This window comes from Nomascus leucogenys, chromosome 14 (genome assembly GCF_006542625.1).
Source record: "Nomascus leucogenys isolate Asia chromosome 14, Asia_NLE_v1, whole genome shotgun sequence".
NCBI classification, from domain to species: Eukaryota; Metazoa; Chordata; class Mammalia; order Primates; family Hylobatidae; genus Nomascus; species Nomascus leucogenys.
The window spans coordinates 82,750,406-82,762,558 of record NC_044394.1 but is presented as its reverse complement, the minus strand read 5'-3'; the positions used below and the strand labels follow the sequence as shown (position 1 = coordinate 82,762,558).

The window sequence follows — 12,153 nt, the reverse complement described above, 5'->3', positions numbered from 1 at the left end:
CTAAGAGAGAGCTACAGCTAAGACTAGCGGGAGAAAGCGCCATCAATCACCTTTTTGTTTGTTTTTGAGACACAGTTGCACTCTGTTGCTCAGGCTGGAGTGCTGTGGTGCAATCTCAGCTCACTGAAAGCTCCGCATCCAGGGTTCATGTGATTCTCTTGTCTCAGCCTCCTGAGTAGCTGGGATTACAGGTGCCCACCACCACGCCCAGCTAATTTTTGTATTTTTAGTAGAGATGGGGTTTCGCCATGTTGGCCAGGCTGGTCTCAAACTCCTGACCTCATGATCCGCCTGCCTCAGCCTCTCAAAGTGCTGGGATTACTGCGCCCAGCCCAACCACCCTATCTTAACACATGCCATTGATGAGACTGTAAGTAAGTAGGGAATAAATGTGGGTCAACCCGACTCTGGAACAACAAACATCAGATTTGTTGCTGAAGCTGAAATTAATATGTGCAATAATGCATGACAACTATGCAGAAGATTCTAGACAAGTTACACATTCTTTAAAAAATTCAGCTTAATCCCTAAAAGGACCCAAGAAGGTATGTAGTTCTTTTATTTCTCTGCAAATCCAGACTTATATTTGTCTCTCCTACTTTCCGTAAAGATGTATCAAAATAGGTTTCCCTTTCTCTCCCCATCCACCCACTAGAATGCTTTGGGAAGAACCCTGTCTGAGCTACACGCCAACTCTCGCTCCCTCTGGTCATTCGGCCCGCATACAATAGCCTACTGTGTGTCAGCAGGCTTAACGTTGCTTCCAGGCTTAATGCGTCCCCAAACTCTGGCTGCGTGACAGGCCGGGGCAGCTTGGCTCTCCCGTGCTCAGAATGCAGGGACTTCCCATGTGTGCACTGGACAGAAAGCCTGGAGCCACGGCTCCTGCCCTCTTGGATAAGGGAGGGCAAACTCGGTCCTCTGCGGTGAGTTTGCCTCATGAAGGAGCACACAAGGTTTTCCAGTGGCTCTCCGTGATGTGCCCCCCAAGAGACCCATGGCCAGGAGGTGGCTCCCGCCTGTAATCCCAGCGCTTTGGGAGGCCGAAGCGAGAGGATCACTTGAGACCAGGAGTTTGAGACCAGCCTGGCCAACATGGCAAAACCCCATCTCTACTAAAAATACAAAAATTAGCCAGCATAGTGGTGCACACCTATAATCCCAGCTACACAAGGGGCTGAGGCAGGAGAATCACTTGAGCCCGGGATGTGGAGGCTACAGTGAGCTGAGATCATGCCACCACACTCCAGCCTAGACAACAGGGCAACATTCTGCCTCTCATTAATTAATTAATTAACTAAATCAAGTCAAATCAGGGAAATATCAAGCTTTCTGAATCTAAAAACAAGGCCAGATCCACGTGCTTTTCCTCAAAGCCCAAATCTGTATATAAAATATTTCATTTCTCAAATGTGTGTTCACTCAGAATACCTTTCTTCTGTGACCCCCCCAGAAGTCCTAAGGAAATGTGGATGAAGCTGCCATGCAGCTGCTAAGACACACGGCAGCCCACAGCCACTAGGCTCACCTGGCTGTCAGGCGCCAGCACAGGCAGTCGGCATGAAGGGCCCCTCATTCCTTTGGAAATCCATCTGCACTGAGCCCCTAAGAGACCAGGACCCTGACAACACAGGGCATCCGTAAGGCTCTCTGACGCTCAGAAAAAGGCTCATCCCTCTGTCCTCTTCCTCCCATCCTGTCCTAGAGAGAACCACTAAGCCAACCTGCTGACAATCACCGAGCAGCTTGGGGGCTGGGGTTGTGGAGGGTGAGACATGCGCCTTCTCTTGTAACGTGGGGCCTGTCAGGCTGCAGGAGCCCCTGGGAGATGTCTTAAGTAGGCTAAGAGGACTCTGAGGCAGAGGAGGACTCGAGCTAGAATTAAGAGGGATGAAAAGTCAAATAAATTACACAAAAGTGGTCCTAGTGGGAGCTGAAAAAGAAGAGCAGGAAAAGGGAGAGTGGGGGGAGGGGAGGAAAGGGGAAGGCCAGAGGGTCTGCAAAGCCAGCCAGACCAGAGAGTTCAGAACCAGCCAGGCCACGGGGGACCAGGGTTCCCTGCTGAGGACACCTGCCTTTGGGCAGCCGCTATTCAACTTTATAAACCAGCAGAAAGAGCCTGCCTTGCAGGAAACAGAGTTTCCATTTACTACACCGCTTTAATTCAGCTCTCCTCCAGCATCTTCAGCCAGTCAAAACAGATTGTAATTTGATTTAATGAAGCCCATCACTCTCCAACCACCCTCCCCAACAAAAAATAGCTGAATACACTTTTTTTCACCCCACCATTCCCAACTTCGGGATATATCTTTTCTGTTTTGAGATTTCAGGATCATCTTTTTTCCTTTCCGCTTCCCTCCCTCTGTTCCCTCTGTGGGCAGCTCCTCAGTCACTCTGCCGTCTTGGACTCCATGGCTATGATGTGGGGATCCCTGGCCCAGGGCCTCCCCTGCACCCTGTGAGGGCTGAGCCAGGTGACTCCCATGCCTGGCAACTCCAACCAGCCCCATCAACCGGGGGTGACAATGCACCCCCTACCCTCCCTGCTCCCAAGGGAGCTACGAGCGGCTCCGCACTGTGGCCACAAGTCCTGCTGGAGTGGCCACACATGGCAATCATGACTAATTGGCAATCTGAGGCTCACCCGGCTCGTGACCCCAAGGGCACCTTTCTGCAGCCATTATCTGGGAAGGGAAGGGAAAAGGGACCAACCAAGGAGAGCTAGGGAGCGAGCGTGAAGAGATTGTTTTCCTCAGCTTTCAAACCTGGGCTCTCCTGGCAGGGCTTCAAGAAGACTGAGTCATTACCTGTTTATACCCACAGGCCCACGTCTCCATGACAAATGCTACAAATGAAACTGGCCAGGAATTGGGAGGCAAGGTACATGCCTTTCACTTTCTGAGAAAGCTGCTGAACCTGCAGTCAACAGCTTGGCCCAGAAGCCTGCAGCCCCATCACAGGGCCAGCCCCACGCACCTGCAGGCACCCTGGCAGCTCAGCCCTGGCCAACACCAGGCCCTTTTTAGCCTTTCCTCTCCCCTCTTCTTTCTGATAATTCCCAGGGTAGAAGACAGAGGGGGAATGTCTTGTAGAATCTCCCTGAATTCTGGAATGTAAATGAAGGTTGCCAACTGATGGCTTTTCTCCAAAACCAGTTCTCTTACCACAAGGGATTTGGTGCTACAGACCTTCAATGTATTCCTTCCTCCCTTCTACCCAAAAACAAAAAAAAAACACCACATCTGGAAGTGGGGCTGTGCCAGGATATCAGTAGATTTGTGAGGAATCACCGGAAATCCCAGCGCTGTGGGGCTGGCCAGAACAGCTGCTAGCACAGGCCTCCGACTCCTGCAACTACACGGTTACGCTCACATGCCCATGTGCCCCACACACGCAGGGAGAGGGGGAGAAGCTTCAAATGGCGCTCCTATGAGCCCTCTAGCAACTCACACAAGCCAGGCTTGTTGCTTCGGGGCTTCCTGCAACTTTCCCATTTTTAAGATATCTTTGTAAGCTGCACTAAAAAGACTCAGATACCAACTACTGTAGAGGCATTTGAAGAAATACAGGAGGGCATGGCACCCACTGTACTGGACTGTCTTGCTTTTAAAACAAGTGCTCCCAAGATGGAGCCAGAGAGACCATCATGGGGAGCCTGGGGCTGAGAGGTGCAGGTCCAAATCCCAAAGGACACTGCCCCAAGCGTGTCCTTTCACAGGGGGCAACAAGCACCCCCTCACCCTCCATCTCAGATTATCAGAGGTGGCACAAGACCATGTGAAATTCCTTGGAATCTTAACCAAAAAAATCAAGAGCATTTGTGTTTGATTTTACCTAACTCATGACTACACATGATCCATTTAAAACAAATGGACACAGCATGAAGGGGCTTTGAATTCTTTCTGAACACATCAAACCCTCAGCATGCCACCGCTCACAGGCCATGAATGAAGGGACACTCTCTCCCCCACACATTGAGAAAAGACAGAGGACAGTGCATGGATTTCAAGAATAATAAGTCTTTTTAAAAAAAAAAACAACAAAACACTGTATTATTACTGAACACTAACTTTAGAGCTTTGAAGGAACTTAGCATGTCATCCAGCCCAAGTATGGAAGATTAAAGCTCAGAAAAATCACATTTGAGTATCAGTATTTGTCTTTTTGCAACTTATTTCACTCAACATAATGTCCTCAAGGTTCATCCATGTAGTAGTGTGGGTCAGGATTTCCTTCCTTTTCAAGGCTGAGTAATATTCCATTGTGCAGCTCACATTTTGCTGATGGCTTCATCTCTTGCTGGACACTCACATTGCTTCTACCTTTTGGTGCCTATGAATAATGCTGCTGCAAACACGGGCGTACAAATAGCTCCGAGCCCCTGCTTTCAATTCTTTAGTGTATATACCCAGAAATGGAATTGCTGGACACTAGGATAATTCTACTTTTAATTACTTTTGCACCAAGATAATAAAAAATAACTAGTCGTTCTTTAAAAATTAAAAATAAAAACTTTGGATAATAAAGTTGAACTTCCTTAAAGAAACAAACAATTCAAACAACTATCTCACAAGTCTCTAGGATTAGTATCAATTTGTGGCAAACAAACCACGTAGCATACTGACTTACACTATTAGTGAGGCATATTTCTGATGACAAAGTGGTACCAAAAATAGGTCCAGCTGTCCTGAAAATGTTTTCTACAAAGTAATTTCCTGTGAAAAGACAAAATGTCAGCCAGGCACGGTGGCTCACACCTGTAATCTCAGCACTTTGGGAGGCTGAGGCGGGCGGATCACGAGGTCAGGAGTTCAAGACCAGCCTGGCCAACATGGTTGAAACCCTGTCTCTACTAAAAATACAAAAATTAGCTGGGCGTGGTGGTGGGCACCTGTAGTCCCAGCTACTCGGGAGGCTGAGGCAGGAGAACTGTTTGAACCTGGGAGGCGGAGGTTGCAGTGAGCTGAGATAGCGCCATTGTACTCCAGCCTGGGGGACAGAGAGATTCTCCATCTCAAAAAAATAAAAAAAGAAAGAAAAAGAAAAGACAAAATATCTTAATGTTCACTAGCAAAGCACAGTGCTCCACAGATTTCTATTATGCAGCTGCCCATACTACATTTCTTTTTACTTTTTTCTTTTTTTTTTTTTTTCCGAGACTGAGTCTTGCTCTGTCGCCCAGGCTGGAGGGCAGTGGCGCGATCTCAGCTCACTGCAAGCTCTGCCTCCCAGGTTGACGCCATTCTCCTGCCTCAGCCTCCTGAGTAGCTGGGACTACAGGCGCCCGCCAACACAGCCAGCCAATTTTTTTGTATTTTTAGTAGAGACAGGGTTTCACCATGTTAGCCAGGATGGTCTTGATCTCCTGACCTCGTGATCCACCCGCCTCAGCCTCCCAAAGTGCTGGGATTACAGGCGTGAGCCACCGCACCCGGCCCTACCCATACTACATTTCTAAGAGCAATTTTATGAAAATCAATTTTGAAATAATATCTGAAAACTCAAAGTCCACTGCGTAAATGAAATGAGTAATCAACATTTCTATCGTATCTCTGTCGAGATTAACGACATAGGAAAATCTGGATTACGCCACAAGGGAAATTTAAATCTAACATAACCAAGGCTAACAAAAGCACTTGTACATAAGGGACAGGCACAGCTCATGGGTCCCCTGTGCGGGTGGGAGACACTCTAGAACAGACGCTCTCACCTCTTGGTGATCTGGCTCGGCTCCTGCAGATCGGGGTCGAGGTCAAAGACCTCATTATCCAGCAGCCTTCGCAGCGTCACGTCGGCCAGCTGCTCCATGACCTTAAACACCTCATCCAGGTTCAGGAACATGGAGAAGTCACGCTCCTTATTCTGCGTGGTGATTCGGATGGTATCCGTCAGAAAGACATTGGACGTTCTTTCTAATTTCTGGATATCAACCCACGGAACTACAAGTTTAACTGTAAGAGAAAAGGGTGAAATACATATTATGCCATAAAATTTGAGCCAAACTTGAGTGTGTCAGCAAGCAACTATCAAAAGCTCTCCTTAGGCCAATGTGTAAATGCCTTTTTAAAAAATCTTTTAAGTTCAGGGATACAGGGATACACGTGCAGGTTTGTAATATAGGTAAACTCATGTCATGGGGGTTTGCTGTACAGATTATTTCATCACCCAGGTGTTAAGCCTGGTACCCATTAGTAATTTTTTCTGATCTTCTCCCTCCTCCCACCCTCCACCCTCAAGTAGGTGCCTGTGTGTGTCCATGGGTTCTCATCATTTAGCTCCCAGTCCTAAGTGGGAACATGCGGTATTTGGTTTTCTGTACCCGTGTTAATTTGCAAAGCATAATGGCCTCCAGCTCCATCCATGTTCCTGCAAAGGACATGATCTCATTCTTTTTTATGGTTGCATAGTATTCCATGGTGTACATGTACCACATTTTCTTTATCCAGTCTACGAATGATGGGCATTTAGGTTGATTCCATGTCTTTGCTATTGTGAATAGTGCTGCAATGAATATACGCACGTATGTGTCTTTACGGTAGACAACTTATATTCCTTTGGATATACACCTAGTAATGGTATCGCTGAATTGAATGGTAGTTCTATTTTTAGTTCTTTGAAGAATTGCGATACTGCGTTCCACAATGATTGAGCTAATTTACACCAGCCAATACCATTCTGGACATGGGAACAGGAAAAGATTTTATGATGAAGATGCCAAAAAGCAATTGCAACAGAAGCAAACACTGACAAATGGGATCTAATTAAGTGAAAGAGCTTCTGCACAGCAAAAGAAGCTATCAACAGAGTAAACAGAGAACCTACAGAATAGGGGACATTTTTTGCAAACTAGACATCTCACAAAGGTCTAATATCCAGTATCTATAAGGAACTTAAACAAATTTACAAGAAAAAAACAAACCACTCTGTTAAAAAGTGGCCAAAGGACATGGACACTTTTCAAAAGAAGACATACATGCGGCCAACAAGCATATAGAAAAAAAAAAGCTCAACATCACTGATCATTAGAGAAATGCAAATCAAAACCATAATGAGAGGCTACCTCATACCAGCCAGAATGGCTATTATTAAAAAGTCAAACAATAACAGATGCTGGCGAGGTTGTGGAGAAAAGGAAACATTTATACGCTGCTGGTATAAATACCTTTAAACCAGAGCAGGAAAGAAGAGCACAGACCACTAGCCAGCTGTTGGTCAAAACCCAACTCATATTCTAATGGTTTTTTTAAAGACCTCTGTAAAACTTCCCAAGCTGCTGGCTACTGCATGTTTCAAAGGAACACTATTCTGAAATACCAAGTTAACAACGTATACCTTTCTCAAGAATATTTAAACTTCAACAGTTATGCAAAAGTTTCTGAATCTACATAAATTCTGGTTTCAAACACAGCATTCACGGTGTAAGCTATGGGAAAAAGAGGTGTGTAAATGAGGATCATTCATGATCTCGTTCAGAGAAATGGACTTAACATTTAGCCTGTGTCAGTAACATTTGTTAGAGTCTTAGAAGACAGAGTATAAGTAGTTTTTATGAAACTTTAAAAAAGTAACGTAGTACAAACAGTACATTTTCGAAACACCTGGTCTAGTCTCAGAAAGGTTTCTAACAGCAGTATCCAGGGCTGGCCATACAGAGCCAGCAGGGAGAACAGAAAGTCTAAACATCTGGCGGCTTGCTGTCATCAGAGAGGCATGCAGAACACCTGAAAATCAGAAATGTCACCACATATTAGGAATCATTTATTTTTCCTAAATCTTTTTTTTTTTTTTTTTTTTTTTTGAGGCGGAGTCTTGCTTTGTCACCCAGGCTGGAGTGCACTGGTGCGATCTCAGCTCACTGCAACCTCCACCTCCAGGGTTCAAGCGATTCTTGTGCCTCAGCCTCCCGAGTAACTGGGACCATAGGCATGCACCACCGTGCCTGGCTAATTTTTGTATTTTTAGTAGAGGCAGGGTTTCCACTGTGCCTGGCCTATTTTTTCCAAATCTTATCCTCCTAACACAATAAGGTTTAGTGACAATCACTAGTAAGTGTCAGAAAACAATTCATTTTCCTTTTGAAATAGAGAATGACTATTTTTATTTTTAACATTTCTTTCCATTTATCTTGCAATACCACTTTCAGTGCTTTAATAATTTTAAAGGCCACATTTCTGCATCAGGCTCGACAATAAACTTCTCCAACTACTTCTAGCTGCTTTCATAAAAACTCTTATATACACAGGTACATGCTCCACCTACACCACCAACTTTCATTCATTAAGCATCTCCTTTGTGAAGCGCCCACTCTGCATTGAAGGAGCTTGTTCACACAAAAAAAACAAACATGCATATTAGTAAGTGACCACTGACTTGCTGGGACTCAGCATAAAAATGCAAATACAGTACAAATAATATAGGGACCAGGGAAGGCCTTCTGGAGGTGACAAAATCTGAACTCAATTTTGAAGGATGAAGGATGAATAGGAGTTTCCAACAGGCTAAGTACAGAGAAAGGAAAGAAAGGCAGGTGTACTTTGAAAAGCATTTCAAAAAGAAGGAAGGTGGCCAAGGTTAGGTCAGGGCACACTCCGAGGGTGTGGAAGGGCTGTGCAGATAGGGTGTATATCCTAGACCATCAGAACCAAGGCTGGCGAGCTGGAAAAGGAACACCACGTTCCAGAAGCCAGCCACAGCAGACCCTCAAGAGAAGCTCCTCTCACTGGTTCAACTTGAAATATAAATGAAGAAAGAAAACAAAATTACACACTCATATATGCAGCATCCATACTACCCAACATGAGTACTTGAAACAATATTTGGTTCTGGAAGGAGTTTCCGTGGGAATGACTTTTTAAACATTCAATATACAATTGACACTTGTGGCTTCTCTTTTTCACGTTGGAATCCCATTGCCTAGGACAATTCCTGCCACTGGATGAATAGGTGAGCAGTGAATCAGTGCATGAATCTCAGGGAGATAGTGAAGAATTCCCCTTCTGGAAGCAACTGCTTATCCAGCCAGTCTTCCAAGCGGCAGTCCTGACCTTCAGCGCCAGGAATTTTTTTAATGGGCTGCTTTGTTAAAAAGCAGGAATATGTTCTCCACTTTGAGAAATATTAAGCCATCAGTGATAACACTATGTTTTCTAAACAACTTACAGTAGTAAAAACCCTTTAGTGGCTATATAAAGTGAACTATACAGGATGTTTCTTGAAGCAGTAGAAAAAGTGAATTCTCCAGATCTAATCCCCTGCTAGCAGTAGCATATATAAGTAATCAAGTGTCACCTGGTGTCATCTCCACCATTTATTTAAATCTGTCCAACTCTTCCTGTTAATGGCCCTTCCTGGGAGCAGCACTGAGTCCCGAGGGCCAACTTTATCTTGGAAGAGCCTGCCAGGCCTCACTTACGTTCCTTGCCCAGGAAGAAGGAGTAGAAGCAGAGGTGGTTGATGCTGAGGTACAGCCAGCCCTGGCGGGGCACCCTGCCCTTCCAACAGCAGCAGGAGTAGTAGGTGACCAGCTTCTCCGCCTCGGGGAAGTTGAACCTGGCCTCAAACTTCACCAGGGCTTCTCGGAATTTCTCAGGTTCCTCCTCCTGCTCAGCGAGCCTGCTGCTGGTCTCCTCGGCTATCAGAGCCTGACACAGAGAGATGACAGTCCCTGCTCAGTGAGCCAGTAATGGGAAGGCAGGGGGTGCAAGGGACGGGAAGCAGGAGGGACTGAGGCGCACAGGCCCCCAAGAAGTGTGCGCTGCTTCAACGACAGACACACCTGACAAGGAGAATGGCTCAGCCGTGTCATCCGTCAGCCACCCAGACACACGGCTGCAGCAGAAAAAAAAGAAACAGCAGTCGGGGTCAGAAAACCCAAGAACCAGTCTCTCACTCAGCCACTTACCAATCATGAGGCTCTGGGCAAATCATTTGACTTCTAAGCCCAGTTCCCAAACAAACGATCATTTTCTTTTTTTTCTTTTCTTTTCTTTTTTTTTTGGAGACGGAGTTTTGTTCTTGTTGCCCAGGCTGGAGTGCAATGGAGCGATCTCAACTCACCGTAACCTCCACATCCTGGGTTCAAGTGATTCTCCTGCCTCAACCGCCCAAATAGCTGGGATTACAGGCATGCACCACCACACTGGGCTAATTTTGTATTTTCAGTAGAGACAGGGTTTCTCCATGTTGGTCAGGCTGGTCTCGAACTCCCGACCTCAGGTGATCCACCCGCCTCAGCCTCCCAAAGTGCTGGGATTACAGGCGTGAGCCACCATGCCCGGCCACAAATGATCATTTTCTAAATCTTCCCTACAGGCATATGAGGATAAAAGGACTGGCTCCGGCCTGTGAACTCAGCATCAATCCCAAAGAACTATCCAACTTTAAGATAAAAGTTAGTCCTTTGAGTATCCAGGTGCGGTGGCTCACACCTGTAATCCCAGCACTTTGGGAGACGGAGGTGGGCAGATCACTTTAGGCCAGGAGTTCGAGACCAGCCCGGCCAACATGGTGAAACCCCATCTCTACTAAAAATACAAAAATTAGCCAGGTGTGGTGGTGCCACCTGCAATCCCAGCTACTTGGGAGGCTGAGGCACAAGAATCGCTTGAACCCCAGAGGCAGAGGCTGCAGTGAGCCAAGATTGTGCCACTGCACTCCAACCTGGATGACAGAGTCCTCAAAAAAAAAAAAAAAAAAAAAAAAAAAGTTAGTCTTTTGAGAAAAACTCATGAAGATCTTCCTCATTAGGTTCAAAAATGTTGGTATTTAAGGCTACTACCTGCCTGACTGTGTGGCTCACTTTGTAGCCTTAAATGGATATTGGCCAAGGTTCCCAAGGTCATAAATAACCTCCAAAGCACTCGGGTCTATGGGAAAACAAAACATCTGAATCTACAATTATTTGCCAAAAATGAGTAACAAGTAGTGTCCTTCATAATCTGGGGTGGTGGCAGAAGGGCCTAGAATTCAAGCTTGTGGCCTATTTGTTCCTAATTGACAACTCATTGCTAACATCAGAAATCTGATTTCCCATCCCTGGGAGCTCACCGCAAAATCCTTCCCTGAAAATATCTTCTTGGTACCTCCATGTGAGCAGCTGTTTAGGAACTCCTGGGCCCCAAGCCTCACATATGCTACCTGATTATAAAAATACATTTATCATTCAAATCCCAGCTACTCAGGAGGCTGAGGCAGGAGAGTCATGTAAGCCCAAAAGTTTGAGGCTACAGTGCACTATGATGGCACCTGTGAACAGCCACTGCACTCCAGCCTGGGCAAAACAGCAAGACCCCATCTCTCAAAATACACACACACATATATATATACCTCTATCATTTATTTTTATTAACATTTCCCTTTTTTTTTTTTTGTAGGTATGTCTCATGAAAAGCTATGTCCCTCAAGACAAGACTACTTTTTGGGTATTGTTATCAAACCCTGCACTACTTTATAAGCTATTTTCAAAATTAAACCTAAGCATTGACATTAAAATAACAATGTAATTTAAAATTATTATTATTATTATTTTTTTTTTTTTGAGACAGAGTCTCGCTCTGTCACCCAGGCTGGAGTGCAGTGGCGCGATCATGGCTCACTGCAAACTCCGCCTCCCAGGTTCATGCCATTCTCCTGCCTCAGCTTCCCGAGTAGCTAGGACTACAGGCGCCCGCCACCACGCCCGGCTAATTTCTTGTATTTTTAGTAGACACAGGGTTTCACTGTGTTAGCCAGGATGGTCTCGATTTCCTGACCTCATGATCCACCTGCCTCCCAAAGTGCTGGGATTATAGGCATGAGCCACCACGCCCGGCCTAAAATTATTTTTAAAAGAAATCTGGAGGCTGATGAAATTTCAAGTGATTTTTATTTTCTTCATTATGTTTTTCTCTATTTCCCACATTTCATTTAACAAGACATTATACATTAATGAAGTTCTAGTTAAGAGAGATGAGTATTTTTCAAAAGCATATCTAATATATAATGAGTGCTGAGCTCTCCCCTTGCCCTGGAAGTGAGGCGTGGAGGGGTCTTTATGAAGGCTCCGGAGCAGACAGGCAGCAGGCATGGCTGCAGGGTGGGACCCAGTGGCTCCTGATGCAGGCATGAGGTGGCGGTGCTGAACCCTGCCTTCCTTGAAGTGTGGTTTCTGGTTAT

The 12,153-nt window shown here is 45.6% G+C and overlaps 1 protein-coding gene across 4 annotated transcripts in view; it reads right to left on the bottom strand.

The window, feature by feature from the left end:
• TBC1D8 (TBC1 domain family member 8) overlaps positions 1-12,153 on the bottom strand; it is a 144,046-nt gene that overhangs the window by 37,495 nt on the left and 94,398 nt on the right. For all 4 annotated transcript variants that reach the window (XM_030827854.1, XM_030827855.1, XM_030827852.1 and 1 more), the window contains exons 4-5: positions 9,413-9,641; positions 5,711-5,951 (exon numbers count right to left, since the gene is read on the bottom strand). In XM_030827854.1, the coding sequence (XP_030683714.1) occupies positions 5,711-5,951; positions 9,413-9,641 (470 nt within the window). The remainder of the gene's footprint in view (positions 1-5,710; positions 5,952-9,412; positions 9,642-12,153) is intronic.